The sequence below is a fragment of the Bombyx mandarina genome, chromosome 08, assembly GCF_030267445.1.
Source record: "Bombyx mandarina strain Sakado chromosome 08, ASM3026744v2".
In the NCBI taxonomy this organism is placed as follows: domain Eukaryota; kingdom Metazoa; phylum Arthropoda; class Insecta; order Lepidoptera; family Bombycidae; genus Bombyx; species Bombyx mandarina.
The window spans coordinates 225,636-252,035 of record NC_143215.1 but is presented as its reverse complement, the minus strand read 5'-3'; the positions used below and the strand labels follow the sequence as shown (position 1 = coordinate 252,035).

Below are 26,400 nucleotides of genomic sequence, written 5' to 3'. Positions count from 1 at the left end.
AATACATAGGTTCTCGCGTCTCAACATGGGCTTCAACGTTCACTTTATGAGGTCTATGGACTCCAATGACCACATAACATCGCGAACTCGTTTACTCATCTAATGTAATTAAAATTTTAATTCAGTGGCAGATGACTAAGTATAAACAGAGCGACCGTGTAATCGCGGCCCCTAACGATTAAAAAATTAAAAGCAGAAAATTATTCAGGCAAAAAAGCAATCCGACACAAAAACACTTTTAGCAGAAATTAAGACAGATTGAATCTATTAGAGGAACAAAAAAAATCCCTATGTTAATTCTTTTGGAGGCGCACCCTCGCACCCTCGCACCCTCGCCTTGCAATGCTGAGATAAAGACGAGTCGTTCTTCACAGAACTTTGAGAATTTAGATTTCGTAGATTAATGACAACGTAGTTTTGATTGTCTTTGTTTACAATTTAAGTCTGCGGAATTTCATCAAAAAGCTTAAATAAGCGTAAGCTCGGAGTCAACGTGACTTTGGTTCTCTCTGTGTTCGATTCCGCTGTCCCGTGGGGATTTATCTGAAGACTTATTCGAGCTATGGCATGCCGTTCTCCAAACGAATAATAAAAGAATTCTTTCCGGTAGGCAGCGGCCTTGCTGTGCCCTTGGCATTGGTAGGGTCAATGGGTGACAGGTGGACCGCATACCATAGATAATGATAAAGAAATAAAATGTTTCCTGTGGAATATTCTTTGTCCACCATCGAAGGTAATTATTTTACCCGGGTAAGATTGAATGCAATCTACATGGTCCTGCTGGTGAGAGAAGCTGTTTTGAAAAGTAACAGCTGTGAGAACGGATAAACTTACAAGTATTTCGTCAAAAATTTTCAAAGTGAAAATTACATTACAAACTCAGAGCAAAACCTTATTGAAGTACTTTACAATCAATCATTACTGTCAAATAACCAATCATAACTATATCACATATTTTAAGAAACCGTTTAAATTTTTAACTGTATAATTAATCATGGCCGATAATCTACCACTGGTGCCAGATAGCAGGTATTTTCGCTTAAAATCTTCTTTGCGAATGACTTAAACTGTCTCAAGACCAACTCACAACACAATAGACTTGAAGTAGCTCTAGCCCGATAAGATGCCCGACGTATCTATAGTCACAGTCGCGGGTAATGCAGTCAGTCTACTAAATTTCCTAAATAATTACCTAAATACATTTTACACATATAAACATACGGATTCGGATTGTCGATAATCCCATTTTCACGGATCGTCAGAACCTCTGGGTCTGCGGGGGATTCCACTTCACTCTGTATTTTGTACCGTATGTTCCATGGTAAGTCTCTGAGAAATTATTTGAGATGATACCATTATCTCCTTTTTACCATGGCACCGCCCGCCATTCATCCATACTACCTGGAGCCACTTCGTTCACCGACAGTGCGTTTCCAAAGATATTTTTGTCTCGTAGATGTCCTTCTTCAAAATTGGTTGTGGAGAGTACTTAACAGTAGGTAGCGGCTTGGCTGTGCCCCTAGCATTGCTGAAGTCCATGGGCGACGGTAACCACTCACTCGAGGTAACATTGATGTCTCTAAATCGTCATAAATCCTAGAGGTAGAGCATGGGTCTATAAGTTTCAAGTACCACAAAGGTTTCTGGTATTTAAGCTTATAGATCCTGCTCATTGGTGAGTCATTATTCTAATACATATTTCAATTCTCTCAGGTGTAGGTAATACTAATTTGTTGTCATAAAAAGTTGTAATAATTTTTATCCTCTATCTAGAAATCTATGTAATGACGTGAGGTCGGTGCTAAGGGAAGTATTCCGTGAAGTAGATTATCTACCCCCTTTGAAAGCGGTGAAGGATTTGAAGAAACAGAAGTTGGAAGATGATTGGGTATATTCAACTAACTTAGAACTTCGTATTTTACATAATCAATGAATTGTTTTATTCAATTATATAAAACTTGACTTCTTGCTAGTGTTTTTTCTATACGGGCAGACGACTTTCGGCTCACAGCTTAGCTGGCGTTAAGTGTTGCCCATAGTCTTTACTGGTCGGCGATCCATTCATCTTCTAAAAGTCGTCGTGGCCTAAAGGATAAGACGTCCGGTGCATTCGTGTGTAGCGATGCACCGGTGTTCGAATCCCGCAGGCGGGTACCAATTTTTGTAATGAAATACGTACTTAACAAATGTTTACGATTGACTTCCACGGTGAAGGAATAACATTGTGCAATAAAAATCAAACCCGCAAAATTATAATTTGCGTATTTACTGGTGGTAGGACCTCTTGTGAGTCCGCACGGGTAGGTACCACCACCCCGTCTATTTCTGCCGAGAAGCAGTAATGCGTTTCGGTTTGAAGGGTGGGGCAGCCGCTGTGACTATACTGAGACCTTAGAACTATATCTCAAGGTGTATGGCGCATTTTCGTTGTAGATGTCTATGGGCTCCAGTAACCACTTAACACCAGGTGGGCTGAGAGTTCGTCCAAAAAAAGAAGCTTAAGCTTAGTCTGGTCGTAGACCATATTGTGAATCTGCACCTGGTCAGATTATTATTCCTCCATCGACCTGCATTACTCAGTCTTTATTTCAGTGGAAACTTGTATACGGTGTGAAGATAGCGCAAATATTCGCTAACGGACAATACATTCTTGAATTCACTTCGCAGGTAGAAAACTTCACAAAAGAATGCAATGAAATATGGCAAAGAGAAGATGCGTTAAAGCAGGAGTACGCTAAAAGGTTATCAAAGAAACCGGCACGTAACATTTATAAACTCCACTCTGAAAGGACTACGGGAATCGAAGATGAGTGGAGAGCACAGAGAGGTATCATACAGAGAAGGAGTTTGTTGCCAACAATCGCCCAAAATTCCGGAAGTAAGTAAGACATTTGGGTATTTCGGTAGGATTTCATGGCTACATAAATAGTTTACTAAAAATATAGGCGTAGAAGTATATACTTGTGGGTAACATCTTGCCTATTTTTGTGGCGAAACATTCAGGTGCTTTTATTTACAGGACGAGATAAGGATTAAATAATTCGGGACTCTGACCTCATATCTCAAAGATGGTGGAGAGTATAATGTCAGCACGATCCAGTGACTGCTCATCACCATAAGCCATAAGGTCGTCTACTGTTACTGTTACTTTCTACTACTAAACAATTATTACATACAAATAACTAGTTTTTATTTATTTTAATAACAGGAGACAAGAGCCTCTGGGTACAAAATATACTGAACAGAAGTTCGGGTGATGTGACCTCCGTTGATGTGGCTTCTAGAGCGCGCTCATCCGAACAGAGTCTAGTGGAGGGGAAATCGATGCTGTCATTCAGGTTACCTTTATACTTGATTTGTACTGTACTTTCAACACATCGATAACAAATAAATTACTAAAATTAAATAATCCCAGACAACCTCCCCTTGCAAACGTACTACTGGTGCTACTTCGATTCAGACATATTTATTACCGTAGATGATCAGGTGATGTATCGACCGACCTTGTGTTCAGACTGCCTGTACCTGCCAGAGCCCAGGGACGTCTTCAAACTGTAGGTACTAGTCTAGTACATAATAATAAAGCCCTTTTAGTTAGCCGATAAAACAGAATCTCCAAATCCGTAATGCAGCTTCTTTCTATTCGCGAAAATAATCACTAACAATTATTGAGAGGGCAGATATCACGATTTGCCTATCATGACCCAAGTGCTAAGTTCCTATAAAATATTGTTTTGGCTATCTTGCCTATTTCTGCCACGATGTAGTCAGGCATGGAGGGCAGTATCGTTAATACATTTGCTACAACCATTTACGTAGTTCAATGTTTACGGACTCCGTGACCACTTAACACGAGGTGGGTTGTGAGTGCGACCACCCATCTAAGTAATAAAAATATATATATATTATTAGCACCGCAGAGTTGTTTTAGCCTCATGTTGGAAGGTGGGCAGGCTACTTATCGTGTTGTTATCGTGCTCCTAAAGAAAATTGCTTAATTCTTCACAGCATAGGTGAAGTACCGCCAAAAATGTTTTCACCTCCACCTTCTATACCGAGATTCGAGACAGAACCAGAGTACATTATCTGCGTGCCCTCGAAACTAGACTTTATCAATTTCACTATCGGACAGCTACATACAGTAAGTCAAGATTAGTCTGTACCCGTATCCAGTAACGAGAGTAATGTTCGCATCCTTCGGTAACTGATAGTTAATTCTCGATTGAAGTACGTATCTAACAGGGACACGCAAACGACATTCTTGATGAAGGAATACTGTCACTATCCAAATCGAAAACGTTAGTAAATTTGTGCAGAAAGATGCTGTTTCCTTTCTTTGTCCGCAAATTGCTAACGCGCGTACGTGATATGCAGTTGCTGCTGACACTGCAACCCTATTTTCCACACATCTGACCGCACCGCTTCCAGAGGATAACATAACGACGAAGTAATCTCGCAACTTGGTTCGCTTTATATAATTTTTTGTATGCGCATAGTATGTTACGGCCTTAGTAGCACATACATATTAATATTGCTGATAGCATGAGCGAGACTCCAGTTCGAATCGCGTATTCGTCCGTCTGCCTAAAACCGAAGTTGTGCTACCCGAAAAACTGTCTCATTGGGTCTCGCTGATTGCGCCTCTCCTGAACAATCCACCAACAGCAAATCCCTTCACGTGTCTTTACTTCCAAATCAAATCAAAAAAAAAAAAAAAATTCAACATAAACGAAACTTCATACTTGTTGAACATCAAAAAGAACTACCGCCAATTCACAAAAACTAGCCTCCGTCCTGAGAAGAACTGGCAAGAAACTCAGCGGGCATGACTTTTTTTTTAAATATTAGATTTTTTTAAATATTCATTTTTACAAGGAGTATTATAACGCAACAATTATTGCAATATTGAAATGCCTGGAGCGAGCAACTCCGCGTATTAGACTGTCTACAAGACTTGACGGAACTTGTGCTTTGGAGTGGAATGTATCATGCACGTAGCACGAGCCTGGCTTCGATCAAGTAGTAGTGCATTTAGATTTAAACGGTGGCCCCTAAGTCCCTGACTTTTATGTCTATTTAGCATCACCTTGTCTATTTAGCATCACCGTCCGCACGTTTATCCACACATATATTTTTTGCAGAGGTGAGGGAACGACCTTATGAATTCAAATTCAAATTCAAAATCATTTATTTCAATTTAGATGTCAGTATAACACACTTGTGGAATGTCAAAATATAAATAACAATGTTAACTCTACCACCGGTTCCAAAAAAATCCACAGTCCTGAAAAGAACCGGCGAAACAAACTCAGCGGGCTTTTTTATGTTTTTTATGTACGTTGTATGTTTTGTATGTTTTTTATGTTTAGTGGTAACCGAAATCCAAAGACAAATAAACGTGAACATCACCACACATCTTGTGACACAACCCTGTAGACTCGATTGGATTCAATAGCGGCTATCCCACCCTTGAAACTGGAACGTATGAGAGTTTCACGGTAAACATATGCAGGATGGCGGTGCTCACCCGTGCGGGCCCGCAGTACGCTCTACCACCAGTATACAATTATTCTTTTCTTAGAATTCGTAATTTCCTTTTTCGCATAATAGATCTTGATTAAAGATTGGTTCCTACAGAACAATATTCCGAAGATACAGTTTGTTTTACAATTTGAGACATGATCAATGTTGACGCTACAAATAGACTTAAAATAATGAGATTACAATGTATTCGTAACGGCGTCGTGTTCTTAGAACTAAAGCGAAGCGACGGATTGAACCAGAGTGAACTGTGCAATATTCGTGTTTGCACAACTCAATCTCTCAACAAACAAATAAATTCAGTGAACATTTATCCCATATTGAATCCAATTTAATAATTTTAGCATATATTTAGTTTTTCTTCTATCTATACATATAAATAAAATTAGATTGTCTGTTTGTAATATTGAAATAACCGCTTTTACTATATGCATATTAATATACAATATTCAAATATATTACATACACCAAAAAAATATTTTTTTAAATTTGGCTTTCTATCTGTCTGTGTGTTTGTTCGGGCTAATCTCTGGAACGGCTGGACCGATTTTGATGAGACTTTCACTAATAGGTAGCTGATGATATAAGGAGTAACTAAGGCTACTTTTTTAGACTAGCTTCGTCCCGCGGCGTCGCCCGCAGTTATTGTCGTACCGCGCGCAACATGGCGTGACTCTCCTATCTATACATATAAATAAAATTGGAGTGTCTGTTTGTAATATTGAAATAACCGCTTTTTAATACGTGAATATGAATATATATGCGGTATATACACCAAAATAACATTTTTTACAATTTTTGTCTGTCTGTCTGTCTATCTATCTGTGTCTGTCTGTCTGTTTGTTCCGGCTAATCTCTGGAACGGCTGGACCGATTTTGACGGGACTTTCACTGATAATTAGCTGATGATATAAGGAGTAGCTTAGGCTACTTATTTTTTAGATTAGCTTCGCCCCGCGGCTTCACCTGCGGTACGACAATAACCGCGGGTAACATCGCGGGACTCAACTATCAATAATAAAATTTAATGTTTCCGAAGCGAATCGAGGGCGGGTCGCTAGTTTGTATATAAAGTTTAATTTTTGTTGAACATAAGATGATGCTCTCCGTCTCAGCAAACTGTTCGTCTGATCAACATCTCCAAGTTCGAGATCCGACTCTCCCTTCGGCCTCCGAGCCGTAGAGAGCTCAACCTAGAGATATCCGGTACCAGAGGTCTGACCGTGACCTCGGGTGCAGCCGCTGAAGTTCGAGTACACTTCAGACCCCTCAATGTCCTGAGCATACGGGACGAGATGCTCGTGAGGGCGTCGTCCGGCAAGGATCGTCTCGTCGCCATCCATTGTTACATGGAGCCACCTTTGTTGAACGGTGAGTTTTTGTTTTTGTTGTTTGTTATTTGTGAGCATTTTACATAAACGAGTATAGCTCTAACAAAACCGATAATTTTACAATATTCAGTACAAGTCTAACCCTAGGGCAATCTAATCTAATTAGGATTTATTTGTTTCAAAACTACTAACCTAAATATTAATACTTGGCTTCAATGTATATACTCGTGGTGAAACATTACAATATTAAATGAAATTGCCTTGTTGGCTCGAAAATTTGATTGCGAATGGTGTGCGAATATTTTGAGTTTTTTCGAATTTCCATCATTAATTATGACCACTCATTGACATAGACTACGCAAGGGGCGAAGCTGAGTCATTACCGACCTCATCGAAATTATTTTAATCATAGTATGTTAAATAAATGGTTAAAATTATTTCTCGAAACACATTGAAGAACCACCAAAACGAGCAAACAGGAACATTTGCTTTATCAAGAGTTTATTTTTTTGTTGTATACTAGCTGACCCGGCAGACTTCGTAGTGCCTCAACCGATAAATAAAAGACCTAACCTTTTGTATAAAATAATCCTAAAAAAAAGGAAGACGATGGACACATCAAAGGAAAAACAAAATTGTTTGTTTTCATATAATTCCGAGCATTTTTCATATTTACCTTCACCTTTTAAACCTTCTCTGGACTTCCGCGAATAATTCAAGACCAAAATTAGCCAGATCGGTCCAGCCGTTCTCGAGTTTTAGCGAGACTAACGAACAGCAATTCATTTATATATATATATAGTTAAACATTTCAGTTTTTGTACCAAGCATCTCAGGATGTGCACGGTTTCCATCTCCTCGTGGTGAAGATGTTCTAGAGCTCGGATCTTGTCTGTTGGGCGATGTTCACCGTGTTCCAATATTCCTACACTCCAAAGCTGATCACGCCGCCTTCTTCTTCATTACTGAAGATGCATGGCTGACCTTAAATTTGGAGGTAACTTTTTGTTCTACCTACGTAGCGGGTTTGATTGAAAAGTAGAAATGTATTTTGTCCGCCACCTCGACACAGTCATGGATAACATTGGTCATTCGCTTGTGTCTTTTAAATAAACTGAAAATGTATCGGTCCAGAGCCTATCCCAAAATTTGTGATTAAAGATAGGCATGTCACCGTTGAGCTATAAGCTGCTTCAAGTCACACATCGTCGTGCTCTGAATCTACATGGTCGCGATTTTACACAAGTGATAACATTTAACATTTAATTGACAACGTATGTGCGAAAATAGCATGTACATGTTTCATATTCTGAAAAATACAGAATGAAAACTTTTGTTATTATTTTATTCAAAATGATGTTGTTTTCGTAAGTTGCAGCAGCATTCGTATATTTGGAGAAAGCAACGACCGCGTTCGGGTACATTCACTCCCACGCTCAGCTTTTCAGTGTTTCAATACTCATAATATGTAAAATGCCCGGGATAAATGTCAAGTGTAAATAGAGTTTCTTCGTTTGATGACTTTTTAAGCTATTGCATAGCTTTTATCGCGGACTTTGAGCGCGGCGACCGAATCAAGAAATTTCGTAGCGAAAATAAAACCTAACACCTCCACTCCGCCTACCATTTTGATCGTGCTCAACAGATTCACACGTTGCGCTTTTGTAGTGTTTGTGAATAAGTGCGCGGCGTGACGTCGCACTGTATGAGCATCGTGAAAAGTCTGCGCATCTCTCTCTCGCGCGGTCTAGCTTATGAGTGTGAAGGGAACAGTTAATGTTATGCTTTTGTTAATGATTATAAATATAGCGTGGTCTTATTTTATTATTGTTTTAATATTAAATTATTATTGTCTAATTGCATAAGTTGATAAAAATTGCTATGCAATAGCTTTACCGCGGCAGTCCCCGAGTCCCCAAGGCTTTCTGTTTTCTAATGCGTTAACTACATCGCAACAAAGAAAATTTACTACATATGTACATGTCTTAAATCAGTACACATAATAATAGTGACAACGACTCAATGATGTATTCAACGCCATCCATCTGAGACGCTTTCTACGAAAACCGAGCTTAATATTGATGAATCTCCGAGAGCTTAGCCTAGCTTAGTCATCATTATACAGTACAACGTTACTCAAACATTTTGGGGTAGTTGGGCTTAAGCGCGGTCTACATATGTCAGTTGGTATTCGAACACATACTAAAATAAATAAATATACGGGTTAAGTTATAAGCATGTGTTCACGATCACTTTTACAATAAAGGAACCAAACGGCCTGAAAAAACATTTCCATATTATTATTATCTAGTAGCAGAATGATAAAGCAGTTGGCAAATGACTGCTTTTTGGCAGATACTTGCGAACTGACAATATGACGCATTGACGGCAAATATTGTGCTTTTTATCTGATTATTTTACAGCATTACAAATACATTCACTTCAGTAATTTTTTTTTTCCTTTTCTTAAACAATAAACATAATTGTAACAGAGGGCAGCTTAGCATCGTTCTACTAATTAAAATTCCGACGATTTCCTTGCTCGTTATTTAAAGAACGTCCCAAGAAACTTTTCTTGTTAATTGTACCTGCGTAACTCAATGCTCTTTGAGAAGTGTTTTGGTGTTGTTTGCTTGTGTCAAGTATTTGTCAAGTCGGGATTTTGTAAAACAGATAAATAACTAAAGGATTTATGTCTAAAATTGTATCGAGCTTCGTTACGTACCGGCGCGTGTCGCGTCGACACTGCACTCACTAGGATCAATCTACGAACAGATGAGTAAGAAACTCTTGTAGACAATTTTTTCTTGTACCACATGGGATTAAATATTAGTTTGAGACTTTTTATTGGTGGTAGGACCTCTTGTGAGCCCACGCGGGTAGGTACCTGCCTATTTCTGCCGTGAAGCAGTAAAGCGTTTCGGTTTGAAGGGTGGCGCAGCCGTTGTAACCATACTTGAGACCTTAGAACTTATATCTCAAGGTGGGTGGCGCATTCATGTCGTAGATGTCTATGGGCTCCAGTAACCACTTAACACCAGGTTGGCTGTGTGCTCGTCCACTCATTAAAGCAATAAAAAAAACGTACAAATAACACAACGTGAATGTCGCTGTCTAATTCGAGGTTGGCTAATAACAAAACCGTTTCAAATTTTCAATGTAAACCTTAAAAACCGTAATCGGCAGGGCATAACGTCACGAGGATGTCTACAAGCAGGAGCCTTCACCGTCTGGCCCTGCTGGTTCGCTGGTGGGGGCGCGGTGCCGGGCTGCGTGTGGTGCAGCGCTGAATGCGCTGGCTTCCACGTGGCCTCGTTACGAGTCCTGTGCTCCACTGCTGTGGTCCGCCCCTTGAACTTGCTGGCTGATTTTGTGATGTTCTCACCGAAACATATTACCATAGAGGTGAGCGGCGTTACACAGCTCACAATTTAAATGAGATATTTTGTCTTGAAGAAGTCAATGTATCCGATGTGACTGGCAAGAAAGCAGTCTCATTTATTTATGTTAGGGAAAAGGAACGGTTCCACGCACAGTTTTAGCCGCCCCACTAACTTTACAATTAAGGTGATTTTGTATTCTATATCGCTTTTCACAATAACACTTTATAAATGTGTTTATCAGATACTATAGACTACCAGAAAAAAAACTTCATTTTGTTTAGTCACTTTAAGGTAAATAATATATTATTGTTAGTTGATGAAAGTCTCATTAGTACTTAAAATTAGAATTTATAATATGTATTATCGAAATATGTTTATTAGTTTCCTAGTTGTGATCCATGGAGCTCTTAGATAACAACAGGAATCTCACTGTCGAATCTCACTCAAGAGGACGGAGTCTTCGTCTTATTCTGTGAGGTTCTACTATTTGCTAACTTTGTAGTGATATTTATCATTTTAAATGGTGTTACGTTGGTTTGTTACGACCTCGCTATGGTATTTTTTGGAACGAAGTTCCTTATGGGACGATGCGGAGGGGTACCCTAACCGGGGAACGTCCGTAACGTAAGATTTTTAGTAGTAATGCACACAGTGTACGACTTAACTTTGTAATAACGTACAAAAAATAACATATTTTTTTATCATTCATTGACTAGGATCTCAGAGCGTTCGTTTGCGCAATACACTAACTCTTATGCAAACAACCGTAATTGAAGTGTACCACAATAAGTTCGCACGCTACCGCATAACCGTGGGTTGTTGCGAAACCTCCAGTTTTATTTTCTTTATACCTCGAATAGAACTTAAAATTAATATTTTCACAATAAGGAACTTCGTTTCTATCCGGTGTCCCACGACACCACACATTTTTTTATTGAACCGTCGTTGTACCGTATTTAGCCAGGACCAGAAGGACACAACACAAGTGCCGAGTGTCAGACGTCGGTCCCCCGCGAGCTGTACGGCCGAGCGACAACCTATACAATATTTTAAAATAACGCAACGCGAATACAAAGTGCCTTATTAACTTTATCGCGCGCCGCATTCTTACCTAATATATACCCCCTATAAAGATTACTACGCACTGGAGTTTTGTCTATACTAATATTATAAAGAGGAAAGATTTGTTTGTTTGTTTGTTTCGAATAGGCTCCGAAACTACTGGACCGATTTGAAAAATTCTTTTTCCATTAGAAGCCGACATTGTCCCTGATGAACATAGGCTACTTTTATTAAAAAAAAATTTATATATTTTTTTTTGTTTCATTTGTGTTTTAATGTTTCCGAAGCGAAGCGAGGGCGGGTCGCTATCGATTATAAAACACATTTGTTACTTTTCGGCTTCTTTCTACCTATAGTTACGGCCTTCCAGTTTGAAGAGTATGAAGATCGTCTTCGAACTTAGTTTCTATCTAAGTAATCAATCACACTTTGTCGGTTTAAAAAAGTCTCTATATAAACGTTGCGTTGTGAGAGCTCTAGTAAGTGTCGTATATAGGCTTGTTTACGTGATATGTTTCCGAGGAGCCTCATTTCTCCGCGGAACGTCATTGCGGGGCTTATGCGGAGTGTTGACGTGCATTACACAGTACATATTAACATTCGCGAATTGTACGTAATTAAACGCATATGACGCGGAGATCGCGACTGCACTTCACTCGCATGAGACTATTCATAGATAATTTATAGAAGGCCGGCAGAATTGTTGTGCGTTTATTCTTCCTTTATTCCCTGTTTTCGCATACCTAATATAAGTCGGCACAACTCTGTCTTATTAGTGGTCGAGTACTTTGATACGTATTTATTCATTATAAAAACAAAGAAGTAGACGTTAAGATATTTGTATAGTAAGATAATCATCGTGAGCCCTCTGCAGAAATTGATTATACAGAAAGAAGTCCAGCATCATCGGAAGATGGATATTTTAAATTAATCGTCACTCATATATTATAACATTTCTTGTAATAGTTGTAAGTGTTGTAATACTAGTCTATAGAAACTCTATAATAATTTCAATAACCTCAAATTTCAATGTTAAAATTCAAATTTTATTATTATTATTGCGTCTCTGTAATTGGTGCAATCGTTACGTAATATTCTATTATTGCTTTTTAAAATCTATTTAAGAGGAAAAAGAGCTTGCGCGTGCGTGGCCACGAAAATTGTACAGTACTCGAAACATTCAAAATAATAAAATAAGAAGAATGAAAATAAGTTTCAAATGATGTCTGCGACCGAACAAACCTAATAATATCCTACTGTGTAGTTTCTCATTCGAGAATCATAATAGCTGCTGTTGGACTTCTGAAACATTTGAAAGTATCAGCTTAGGCGCTTCATACATTCATAAATGCTCTCTCTCTTTATTTATAGAACAAAGTACGGTGAGTGCTGTTGTCATCTTGTCATACCAGAACTTCTCAGCACTTGTTTTTGTGGCTTCCACTCAGTAATAATAAATTACTCTAATACTTTTGTGTGAAAAATGTATGAAAACCCTATGGTAAGATTTTCCAGTAGTCGTAATCGAGTTTATAGCTGGTTGGCAATAGTTTTATGGTTCCATGGCCAGAGGGACCTCCAACGGATGGTATAAATAAGTATTCGAATTCACTTAAGCATATTATTATTTGGCGTATTATTGAAAACGCATTGTTTGATAGCTCTACAAAAGAGAGTTATAATTTAAGTCCATAAATATTATAGATAAAGCCATAATAGTATGTCTCACAAAAAAGGGGTCTCCATATTTTCAAATATGTAAAGGATATTCTGAGGAGCATTTTAAATTATTAACGAAAATTGGTATTTTAAGGAGATAATTTGGTAGATGATAATTATATTATACAATAGTAGGCAAAATACATAAGTGTCGCAAATTACTTATTTAGTTAAGAAAGATCTTCCAGACACACTCTAATGCAGTGATTATCAAACTTATTTCTTTTACCGCCCCCTTTGAAAATCAATTATTTTTCAGCGCCCCCCATTTTTTATACACCCCTAAAACTTTAAAACCACAATTTCATTAATTTAATTAATAAATGTTGTATTAATTTTAGTAAATGTAGTACCACGTAGTACATATATATTTGTAGATGCTATTATTGTTTCTTCATATTATTATATGTCTGTACATTGCTACAGAGCGTGTATTTACAAATTTGCAAAGTAAAAATGAATTCTTCTCATCGATATGTTTGTTTAAATTCAGAATTACCAAAATAAATTGCTAGTTCACTGTACTATTACTATGCTAATTTATTAGAACGAAACTATTGTATATAGTTTGTTGAATATCTTTCTCATTAATATAAGATTCTCATCATAAGATAATTAAAAATGTATATTTCGACTAGTAAATAATACTACTAACAATAATAACTTATTAAACTACGAATAAGCTAAACCTGGAAGTCGTAGAGGATTTCATTTATCTGGGCTTCGTCATAGCTAGTAATGGATCCTCCGAAAAGGACCTCAAAAGGCGAATCAGTATGGCAAAGAGAGCTATATCCCAAACGGACCGTGTTTGGGTGGCATTTTTCTCTACGGCGCAGAGACTTGGACCCTCAAGAAAGCCGACCGCCAACGCATCGACGCGTTTGAGATGTGGTGCTGAGGAAAATGCTCGGGATTCGTTGGACAGAACACAGAACCAACGAATCCATTCTTACCGAGCTCAAGATTCCAATGCACCTCCGCACTCTCAATACCTCAGTCCACGTTGCTATCCACACAGCCGAGGACAGGCAGGAATGGCGCAAGATGATGTAGGAGAAAGTTATTAGAGGAGGCCACGACCCTCAGCACTGAGGTTATCGACGCAAGAAGGAAGGAAACTACGAAAAATAAATTAATATCATTTCGTATTATAGATAAATATGGGTAATTTTTCATAGAATTTTAGTTTATAATTTAGAACTGGTTCAAATAAAAACCGCCGCCTAAGTCAGCGTTTTTATTATTTGTAATAATTAATATCTGTACTAATATTATAAAGAGGAAAGGTTTGTTTGTATTCAATAGGCTCCGAAACTACTAAACCGATTTGAAAAATTCTTTCACTGTTTGGAAGCTTCACTATTCCCGAGTGACAAAGGCTATAATCTTTTTTGAAAAAAATTAGGTATCCTTACTAAAACTCCAATAATTTAACCCAAGGTGTAAAAAAAATTACCTACAATATTCTTTACGTCGCGTGCCCTACGAAAACTATTGATGATAGAATAAAATAATGTACTATGACTTTGTAAAAAACATTATTATTTACAAAAAGTGTCGCGACAGCATATGTCTAACTATTATAGTTATGCCACAATAAGCATTCTTTTATTTTAAAAAATGCCCCTGGTAAGACACGGAGTGCCCCCTACCTTCGCTGACTGGTGGCTTCCTACTTGGAGGACAGATCGGTCACGTGTACTGGACACGGTGGGATCGTGCACAGGTTCCCGGTCGTGCGCGGTGTTCCACAGGGGTCGGTGCTCGGCCCCCTTTTGTGGAATATCGGGTATGAATGGGTACTGAGAGGTGCCCTCCTCCCGGGCCCAAGTGTAATCTGTTACGCAGACGACACGCTGGTTGTGTCCCGGGGGGGGGAGTTTTGCTGAGTTTGCTCGTCTTGCCACCGCTGGGGTGGCGCATGTCGTCGGCAAAATCAGGAGATTGGGCTTCGACGTGACACTCAGTAAATCCGAGGCCATGTGGTTCCACAGGCCCCGGAGAGTGCCACCTGTCGATGCCCATATCGTGGTTGGAGGCGTCCGTATCGGGTCGGGGTGCAGTTGAAGTACCTCGGCCTCATTCTGGACAGTCGTTGGACCTTGCGTGTTCACTTTTAGAACCTGGTCCCTCGTTTATTGGGGTTAGCCGGCGCGCTAAGCCGGCTTCTTCCCAACATCGGGGGGCCTGACCAGGTGACGCGCCGTCTCTATACGGGGGTGGTGCGGTCAATGGCCTTATACGAGGCGCCCGTGTGGGGCCAGTCACTGGCCGTGGGGGTAGCGAAGTTGCTGCAACGGCCACAACGCACCATCGCGGTCAGGATCATCCGTGGTTATCGCACCATCTCTTTCGAGGCGGCGTGTGTACTGGCTGGGACGCCGCCTTGGGTCCTGGAGGCGGAGGCGCTCGCCGCTGACTACCAGTGGCGGGCTAGCCTTCGTGCCCGGGGCGTGGCGCGTCCCAGCCTCAGTGTGGTCAGAGCGCGGAGGGCCCAATCTCGGCGGTCCGTGCTGGAGTCATGGTCCAGGCGGCTGGCCGATCCTTCGGCTGGTCGTAGGACCGTCGAGACGATTCGCCCGGTTCTTGTGAATTGGGTGAATCGTGACAAAGGACGCCTCACTTTCCGGCTCACGCAGGTACTCACTGGGCACGGTTGCTTCGGTAAGTTCCTGCACCGGATCGGAGCCGAGCCGACGGCAGAGTGCCACCATTGTGGTTGCGACTTGGACACGGCAGAGCATACGCACGTCGCCTGCCCCACATGGGAGGGGCGGCGGTGTGTCCTCGTCGCAAAAATAGGAAACGACTTGTCGTTGCCGAGTGTTCTGGCATCGATGCTCGGTGACGACGAGTCGTGAAAGGCGATGCTCGACTTCTGCGAGTGTACCATCTCGCTAAAGGAGGCGGCGGGGATCGTGAGAGATGCACAGGCCCGCCGCCATCAAGCGGGGTCCAGGGAGGCGAATCTCGCCCAAGCCCTGGCTCTCTAAATGTTTCGGATCTCCCTCACATGTCGGCCTGGGGACCGGCGAAGGGCGCCTAAGAAGACGACGTGCAAGCTGATCTGCTCACGTTTTACGCATGAGCATCCGGGTGATGGAAGGCCGGCTATCCTCAACCCACGCTGGTTCTGACCCAGCGGGGTATTCCGTAGGATAGACCATTCTAACCGGCGCCATCTAGGCGGGCTTCGGACAGCCTGCCGACCGAGAGGGCTGGTGGTCGTAGCGCCGACGACCACCAGTCCGGCGTCCCGGGTGATGGGAGAGATGTGCTCCGCACTAAGCGCTTCACTTTCCCCCCTTTGCCTTTTCATGAGCTCTGTCTCATGCGAGGTTTGGATGCTGGTTGTTGAGCGACAAGAGGTTTTAGTCGGTTCGACTCCGACATGCCCCGCCCTCCATCCCCTAGTGAAGGGCGGAAGGCCGGCAATTTCCTCTTGACAAAAAAAAAAAACGTGTGGCACTCGGGAACTGCGGCGGTAAAGCTATTGCATAGCATTTTTTATCAACTTATGACATTATAATTAGACAATGATAATTTAAAATTAAAACAATAATAAAACAAGACCACGCTATATTAAACCTTAATAAAGGCAAAACCTTAACTGTCCCCTTCATACTCATAAGCTAAACCGCGCGAGAGAGAGATGGGCAGACTTTTCATGATGCGCATGCAGTGTGACGTCACGCCACGCGCTTATTCACAAACACTACACAAGCGCAACGTGTGAATGTGTTGAACGCGAGCTACATGGTAGGCGGAGTGAGGGATATTAGGTTTTTTTTCGTTAAGGAATTTCATGATTCGGTCGCCGCGCTCAAGGCCCGCGATAAAAGCTATGCAATAGCTTAAAAATGTATGAACTTGTAATAAAATCTCCTTGGCTATACTATTTGTATCTGGCTGGTTTTGGTATCATTAAAAATTTAAGTTCGAAAGAAGATAATTCCAAATTAAAATTAGGAAGATTTGTGATTTTATTTATTTTTCGTACTGTCAAGATGAGTGAATCTAATGAAGATATTCGATACATTTTAAAATTTTACTACAAAAAAGGTAAAAAAACAACGCCAGCCGTGAAAAAATATTTCGATGTTTATGGACCTAGTGCAATGTCTGTGAGAGTAGCACAAATTTTGTTTAAGCGTTTTCAATCCGAAAATTTTGATGTCAAAAATGCACGTCGCTCTGGTCGCCCTATTACGGATAAAATGGATGCCATTTTTGAAAAAGTGGGGCAAGATCGGCATATCAGTAGTTACGACGTAACTGAAGAACTGGGAATTGACCACAAAATAGTTATGGCGCATTTGAAAAAAACTGGGTACACAAAAAAGCTCACTGAAAGAAACCTAATGAACTGTGTACTCATTTGTGATTCTTTATTACGACGTAATGAAATCGAACCATTTTTGAAGAAGCTGATAACTGGTGGTGAAAAGTGGATCACGTACGACAAGAACGTACGAGAAAGGTTGTGGTCAAAGGCCGGTCAGGCTTCACAGACTCTGGCAAAACCTGGGTTAACTCGCAACAAGGTGATGCTGTGTGGGTGGTGGGATTGGAAGGGCATTATACATTATGAGCTGTTACCACCAGGCAGGACCATCGATTCTGAACTCTACTGCGAACAACTGATGAAACAAAAGCAAGAAGTTGAGAGAAAGCGGCCGGAATTAATCAACAGAAGGGGTGTGGTTTTTCATCACGATAACGCTAGACCTCACACATCTTTAGCCACTCAGGAAAAAATTAAGAGAGCTTGGCTGGGAGGTGTTAATGCATCTGCCGTATAGTCCTGACCTTGACCGTATAGACCTGACCTTCAGATTTCTACCTGTTTCGGTCTCTTCAAAATTCTTTAGGCAGTATCAGGTTAACATCACGAGAGGACTGCCAAAACCAATTGTCGCGGTATTTTGATCAGAAGCCCCAAATTTTCTATAGCAATGGGATCATGTCCCTACCTACAAGATGGCAAAAAGTTATCGAACAAAATGGTAGCGACATACTTTAGTTAAAAGCGAATAAACTATATTAAAAAATGTTGTGAATGTTCTTAAAAAATGCGAAGAAACTTTTTCCCCAACCTATTATTATATAGAAATAAAATAGTAAACAATGTTTACAATAAGTGAGCTGTTTAGGCTTACTATACTATTTGACATTGGACGGTAATGGGTAAATTAAGTATATTAAATTACAAATTTTACAGCGCCCCCCTAACCCACATCAACGCCCACCATTTTTTCCTGGGCCCCTCAACGCCCCCCTCTAGGTTTCAAACGCCCCCAGGGGGCGTTATCGCCCACTTTGAGAAAGACTGCTCTAATGTTTTCAAACAATTCCTTTAACCTGTATAATAATATGTGTATCTAGTTTAGCTATTTCTGGACTTATAAGAACAAATACAAATGTTGCTAATAGTTCATATTATGCTTAGCTTATGCTTAATATGCATTATGTTAAGTACATTGTTGCATCTAGTTGCACAAACCTTAGAGTTGCATTTACGTTTGAGAGGAATTGTGGACGCCGCACAACTCGGCGACGTTGCCATTGATTTTGTTATTTGTTTTGAACTTTCTTCGTGAACATGAATCCGGACTTATCACCGTTCGACAGTGGGTTTTGTGAATGTATATACTTTCGCTGTCAAACGCGCTTTTAAACTTAAAACAAAACCTAATTTATTAAGGGATTATTGAAATTAAGCCATCTCCCATAGTGAAGAACGGCGCTGTATTTATGATTTTAAATTAGTTTGGCTAAAACAAGGTTTGTCGTCAGTACTCAGCGGCTCAGGCCCCTCGCCAGAGTCAGCTCTGCATTATAGACATCGATGAGCGACGGTAACCATCAAGTGAACAGTATAACAAGCTGACTACAAGAGAAATAAAAAAAAATGTTTTTTATACAGGCCCAAGAAAAGGACTACGATATTTGTAGCGAGGATGATGCGTCCTGCGAGTACTATGTGCATCTCGGGACTGCCTTCCCCAACCGGAGTCTGTCAGCTAGTGTTCAACTTGTTAATCACAGGTAATGCGCTTAACGCATCGAGGAAGTGGTAGCACGACGTGGTGCACGTGCGCTCCGGTAACTACCGCGGGCCGCGAGCTCGACTCCCAAACTAGTTAGCACGTGTCAGTCGCAATTCAAATGTAAAGTGATTGAAATAAACCTGAGATTATTTTTTATTGCTTAGGTGGGTGGACGAGCTTACGGCCCACCTGGTGCTAAGCAGTTACCTGAGCCCATGGACATCTACAACGTTAATGCCGCCACCCACCTTGAGATATAAGTTCTAAGGTCTCAGTATAGTTTCAACGGCTGCCCCGCCCTTCAAACCGAAACGCATTACTGCTTCACGGCAGAAATAGGCAGGGCGGTGGTACCTACCCGCGCGGACTCAAAACCTGAGATTAAGCTTTGAAAGCCATCTAATAAAGTGGACTCGACGTGCCGACGTGTCAACGTTGGTGAACAGCCGCTCTACTATGAATATCTTGTTTCTTAAAACTGCGGGATCAACTTCTGTCGTCAGAACTTTTGCAAGAGCGGTATAACCTTATGAGTGCTAAGATATTTATGAAATTTAAAAATTGCCTTGCAAAAAATAGTTGCCACTAATGCTCAAAGTTTCATCGAAGAACTTTTCTGAGATAAAAAAAATATTATTCGTTTTCCTTTGACTTCGGCTATTGCTATTCTCTATTACTATACTCTTTGTAAAGCATTGAAACGATCATATCGATAATTTGCCGGATGAAAGAAACTACCAACAACCTAACAAACATTTTTTCGCATTTTTAACATTATTACCAGTGAATAAAACCGAGGTGAAAACTTTTGTAATAACATCACATATTTCACAAATTTACCTCAACAATATAGCGGTTTTGCCTACTAATACCTTGACGGCATTTCCATTGTAAAGGATAAACATTACCTAACAAGTTTACAAGTTTTAAGTTCCCTAGCTTATGAAAATGGACCGACTTTGAAATTGACTCTAGCTTTTGAACAATGCTCATCGTTATTATAATATGAAGTAATTGTAGTTTATAACAAACTGGTTTAATAATTATGATGTTGAATTATTTGGGCTTGGATTGGAGGATGTCGGGGCTGTGTGTCCATCTTACACAGTACGCCCAGCTGGACTTATTATAGTGGCTGTACCGGAAAATAAGCGAGCCGGTCTGTTGTAGGTGAAATTTTAAAATCAATTATGAATTCACTCATTGGGGCCTAGTTTGATGTAGTGGACTGTCTTTGTTGCAGCTACTACTGGCTTGTCTAATGGATGGCTGTACTACCATGGCTTCGGAGTAGATTATAGCGCGTTCAAAATATTATTTTGTTTTATACAGCTCGTTGTTATATTCATACTATTGGACCGCTCGACCTTGGGGGAAATGTTTCTGTTATGAGAAAACAACAAATGAAATGGAAGAAGGAGACAGTGAAATAGAAGAATTTCACTGTGGATCAAAGTGTACAAACCATGATGAACAACAAGTTAGTTCTGTAAACATAATTCTCTACTACGAGGCTTATGGCACATGTAGCTTTAGGATTTTTTGTGTGCTCTACTTAAAAAAAACTCAAATAAATGAGTGCGAATTCTCATTTTTATGTGGTAGAAATGTTTTGCTAACAATATATGAAAGATAATTATTTTTTGTACAAATTTTTATTCCCTACCATTTAGAAATACTTTATTTATGGTTAAGAGGAGAGTGATTTCCGCGTTGTATTATCAGATGGTCGATCGTGAGGATCCGTTCCGTTTAGTGGAAGTGGACCCTTCAAAAGGTCGGTCCGCACCGCGGTCAACAACTGAAATTATCGTATCTGCAGAAGACGTTGGGTCCGAGCTTGGTGTTCAAAGAGCTGTCATGATGTAATTACTAGGTTTTTTATGTCTTTGTATAAATAGCAGTTAAATAGATCAAAAGAAATGTTTGTTTGTGAACAGAGCTAGAGTTCTCTCGACCTGTGTTTTTATTAGAGGTATAAATAAACCTCTGCTCCGTTTGTTTTCAAGAATCCAATTTTAACGAGGTTTTCTATTGGAATTCTCATTTCTTGTGAATATGCAAACAAATTATTATATTCCTTATTCTTTATTGTACATACAGTTAATACAATATAATAATTGCAAAATGTTATAAAATGGCGAGCTTTACTCAACAATTGAGTTATCTACCAGCTAACCGTTCTTAAAGAGGGTGAGCTTTACATAGGTGGGTAGAGGAGTACAATCTAATCAATTTACTTATTGATACAATACACAATAACAATGATGGTAATAATAAATATAAAAAAAAAACACTAATACATCAGAATATATACATACACAACTATATATTGTGAAACATGTTTAAATGTATAATAGGTTGAGTATGTAAACACTATTGTTGAAAAAAACTTAAAAAAAATTTAAACAGCTCAGTTTATTAATAATAAAGTTTTTAATCTTAAATATAAATAATATATTTTATGTCTTTAGGTTAATTTTAAGAAACATCCCAAAGAAAAGTTTCTCAGAGGAATATGACCCAATGATTACGGACATGAAAATAATTAAGCCACAAACCGCTCCGGGTGTAGAAGTAAGTGTGGATGTTCCCTGGTAGAGCTGCGATTATGTTAGCACACATCTTCCTTTTAGAGAGAGATAGGGAGAGAGAGAGAGAGTCAGAGAGAGAGGCAGAGAGAGAGAGGGAGAGAGAGAGAGAGAGAGAGGGAGAGAGAGAGAGAGAGAGAGGGAGAGAGAGAGAGAGACTGAGTGTCCTGGCGGCTTTCTTTTCACCCCTCTTTATACTGTCGATATTTGTGATATAGTCCCTTTATCAAGATGCCGTTACGAATCGCCTAACCCACGACCCACGACTGGTGGTCGCAGTCTAGTTCTCCTGCTTGGGTCGAATTCGGCCGCAGATGTATAAGCCGAAACCAAATTAGCAAACTCATTTGAAAAACTCACGCGGTCATCGGTAGTTTGATATGACACTAACCAAGTCTGGGCAAACTACGCTATTTTTTTTGGCTTTTAGGAGCGGATGAGTTCAGAAAACCTGGTGTTAAGTGGTTACCGGAGCCCATAGACATCGACAACGTAAATATCTGGAGATATGAGTTCTAAGTCTCAGTTCTTACAGTACAATGAGCTCACGGCCGAAATAGGCAGGGTGGTGATAGCTACACGTGTGCGCTGATAAAACCAGTAATTAGAAAATATATTCAATTTATTAATGTTTTAAATGAATAAGTTTGTACGTAGTTATATTGATTTTTAGAGTCCTCCTGTAGAAGTATGTGACGTGGTCTGCTGTCAGTTAGAAATATGGTGGGAAGTTGTTCCAGTGCGATTTGTGTTGGACCCACCGCTGATACCTATAGTTCACTCTAGAAGGTGCCCAAATCATTTTCTTAAAGTATTTTAATTCATTTTGGTTAATAGCGAGAGTGACGAAATAGTGGCTAATGTTAGAACATAGAGGAGCCGGAAGACCGATGACGCGGTTCGGACGTGGATGACATTGGTGGGCGACCGAACATTATGTCATCAATATGGAGAGGCCCATGTGTCCAGCAGTGGGTATCAAAGAGCTGAGGATGAATATCTTCTATCACAATTTTAACTACGTTTTCAAATAAACTACTTCAAATAATGTCGAGGCCCGAGTCTCGAGAGACTCAACCGTACCAGACTTCAAGGACGTACTCTGCGCGTCACGGAAGAAACGGAAGATAGCGAACTACGATGTCGAACTACAATAGGCTCCAAATGAGCGGCCGCGGCCCTCTAGTCTCCACAGCACTTCTCGACAGCGAGAAGGCTACACGTGAAGAAGTATTCCTGAATACTCATCACTGTGAAATTGTAAAAAAAGACATGTGGCACTCGGAGACTGCCGCGGTATTGCATAGCATTTTTCATCAACTTATGCAATTATAAATCGACAATAATAATTTAATATTAAAATAATAATAAAATAAGAACACGCTATATTTATAAACATTAACAAAAGCAAAACATTAACTGTCCCCTTCACACTCAGAAGCTAGACTTTTCATGATGCGCATGCAGTTCGACGTCACGCCGAGTGCTTATTCACAAACACTACACAAGCGTAGCGTGTGAATGTGTTGAACGCGAGCTACATGATAGGCGGAGTGGGGGGTGTTAGGTTTTATTTTCGTTACGGAAAATCTTAATTCGGTCGCCGCGCTCAAAGCCCGCGACAAAAACTATGCAATAGCCTAAATACTTTTCTTTTCGGGTTGATTTCGTTAGTTTAATTGTTATTACACCTTCTTTGCATAATTTACAAAAGCTTACAGTCATTTTACTTCGCGACATATGTACTTCTAATTTGTGTAGAGTGAAAAATGTGGACTTGACTATCCAAGCGGTCCAGCTGAACGGCGCTGATGCAGTGCAGTGCCACTGGACAGCGCCGGGACGAGCGCTCGCTCCGGAATCTACTAAACTCACATCTTTCCAATCGAAAGCAGTGAACGTCAATCTACGTTTATCGAGTTCAATAGACGAGCAAGTTGAAATGGATGTTATTTCGTAAGTTTTTTAGTATTATTTACGTGAATATAATACATATGATAGGCGTGGCACACATATAGTTGACTGGTACTGACTAGCCTTACATCATTGGCTTGTCTTGCTATTGTAAAAGAAATATATTTTATTCTTCCTATCCCATTTTGAGTATTACAAACATCTTCGTGCTACACACTTTTTTATAAAAAGAGCACATATTATATTTGTAGATAACTATATAATAGCCTTGTGGACTACTGATGCGCCAGTGTTCAGTTACTGCATTTATTAGTAGAATTTGTCTGTGCACCGATCTGTGATGCCTATGGACTTCGGTAACCAACAGTTGGCGCCAGGTGAGCCGTGAACAGGATCATCCATCTGCGCAATAAAATCTTTGACGCTAAAATAATAATAATGTTACGCGCTGGGGTTTGGGATTAATAAAATTCTACCAAAGTACAACTAAAAACTGTATTCAATACTTAGAACACTTAAAACACTCAACAAACACTTTAAAACTCTCAATTCGCTTCGCTTCAGGTGGTCCGTTCGCTGTTTCGCTTCGAGTAGTTCCGATTACTGACTAACTGTGTGCCATCTCTACAACGCTTTTATAGTCGATACCTCATCCCTAGAATTATCGAGAATACTCCACAAATCTCTAGTAGTAGTTTCCGCTATCTGACAATAGATGGCGCTGTATTTCTCAAGCATTCTAGGTGCTACTAGATCCTTTAGATCCTTTTAGATATTCGTTCGATTATTCGGCAATAGATGGCGTTACTCTTACCATCGTAACAATAACATCATTTATGTCAAAAAACGCGAAAAGCGTGACCATCGTGCGAGATAGCGCTACATACTCATAGAGCAGACAATAATATATAGCTTAAAATTAAGGAAGAGTATAAGAAATAAAATTAGGATGTGATGTCAATCCTTGTAAGTTGTGGGAAAGACTAGGTGACTTGTGATTTCACGATTCTAAGGTGCATGGTCACACTAAACACGTCTGTTGAAACAATAAAAAAGAAAGGTTTCTAGGTGATAACTATTATATGTTTTAGTTTAACTGCCGCCAAAGAAGAGTGGCGGTCTGATTGCTTGGTGACCCGACAGGCTCTGACAAGGCCTTTATTACTGCGGCCAGCCGCAGTCTGGCTCGGTGTGGTCCCGCCGGGAACTACACTGACAACTAAATTAGAAATTTCCAATAGTACATTTCAGCAGGTATACAATATTGTGTCTTAGGAAATCATTAGTTGTTGTTGGTAGTTGGTTATACACGTACTGCTCGTTTCTGAAATAATTATTCTTATAGAAAACTATTCGGACGTGTTCTGCTAACAGGACGATACGTGTCTCTCCCGCAAAGAAGTCATGGTTTTATTTTATTGCTGGGTGGACGAGCTCGCAGCCCACCTGGTGTTAAGTGGTTACTGGAGCCCATAGACATTTACAACGTAAATGCCGCCACCTTGAAATATGAGTTCTAAGGCCTCAGTATAGTCACGTGTGGATGGGACATCCGCTAAATCTATACTAATATACTAATATATAAATCTACAGTGGTTTTTACGGATGTTCCGTTATAACTACTGAACTGTGCTACCGATTGACTTGAAATTAGATATCTATGTAGAAAATACATGTACTTAACGGATAGGCTAATATATAATTATATATATACCTATATGAGTGTTGGACTCTCTACACCAGTTGCAGAGGCGTTAATGATGAGAATCTTGGCGGGGATGAGAAATAATAATGTTAATTTTAAATGCCCAGCGAAGCGGACGGGTACAGCTAGTATTGTATAATATAAGAGTATCTTTCATTTTGCGTAGTTGATAATTAGCTAAACGAATTAGCTTTCGAACTTAATTACCGTTTCATTAGATTAATTGGTCGGCTACTGCTTATCAATCCTGTGGAGAGGAATATTCCAGCCGCTCTTGTGTCGGGCGGCCTCCGTGCGTCGTCTGCAAGCAACGAGCTTGCTCTTGTACCGTGCTGATGCCGTCGCGAGGCTCACTGGAACATACGGAAAGGACCGAAATTCAATTTCACGTTACCGCTCCAGACGTTAGTAGCACGACTACTGTTTCGTCTTCTAAAATATAAAACATACACGGCTTATTACCTACTTTCGAAACTCGAACTCAAAATGGTTGAGAAATCCTCCAAGTCATTCGGATTGAAAGGTTACTTCAACTTATTATCAACGTAGAAGATGTAATGGACATTTTTGCATGATGATGGAAAATGTATGTATGTAAATATTCAATTACAGAGTTCGTTTGGCTATTTTTAATAAAAACATAGTTAGAAGCAGAAACCGTTGACTCTACATTATTAATGCTGATATCATTATTAATAATGATTTGAGTGTTTTTCTGATATCTTGTAAAGTACAGAGTTCTCACCCAACTTTCAGGAGTTATTACAAGTAGAATTTACATTTTAGCGGTGGACTAGTGTCTAAAAACATTTGTTCTGTGGTGACTTACACATGATGGCGTAGTTCACAAGTCTTTGTGTGAACGGCGCGAGGTGCGCCGTCGCAGCTTCCTGCGCCAGTCGTCCGCAGACCTCTGACTGCGAAGCTCACGTCACATTTACTCGCATACGCCTGTCTCGATTGACTGAGTTTATATTGAATGTTTAGTGTGTATAGTTTATGTCTCCTTCTTTGCCTGGACTTTTTCTTACTGTTTGCTGTGAACTATTCAACTGTGCTTGTGCTTGTCGCTTTCTCCTTCTAATCGTTTTTATGTAATAA

At 40.0% G+C, this 26,400-nt stretch overlaps 1 protein-coding gene across 1 annotated transcript in view; it reads left to right on the top strand.

The window, feature by feature from the left end:
- LOC149502393 (uncharacterized) overlaps positions 1–26,400 on the top strand; it is an 85,709-nt gene that overhangs the window by 2,499 nt on the left and 56,810 nt on the right. The window contains exons 2-16 of the mRNA XM_089729362.1: positions 1,774–1,888; positions 2,668–2,878; positions 3,209–3,338; positions 4,009–4,141; positions 6,657–6,912; positions 7,688–7,869; positions 10,059–10,277; positions 18,966–19,087; positions 20,422–20,569; positions 20,815–20,954; positions 21,564–21,666; positions 22,354–22,469; positions 23,442–23,636; positions 24,686–24,848; positions 25,518–25,703. Of these exons, the coding sequence (XP_089585488.1) occupies positions 1,774–1,888; positions 2,668–2,878; positions 3,209–3,338; positions 4,009–4,141; positions 6,657–6,912; positions 7,688–7,869; positions 10,059–10,277; positions 18,966–19,087; positions 20,422–20,569; positions 20,815–20,954; positions 21,564–21,666; positions 22,354–22,469; positions 23,442–23,636; positions 24,686–24,848; positions 25,518–25,703 (2,419 nt within the window). The remainder of the gene's footprint in view (positions 1–1,773; positions 1,889–2,667; positions 2,879–3,208; positions 3,339–4,008; positions 4,142–6,656; positions 6,913–7,687; positions 7,870–10,058; positions 10,278–18,965; positions 19,088–20,421; positions 20,570–20,814; positions 20,955–21,563; positions 21,667–22,353; positions 22,470–23,441; positions 23,637–24,685; positions 24,849–25,517; positions 25,704–26,400) is intronic.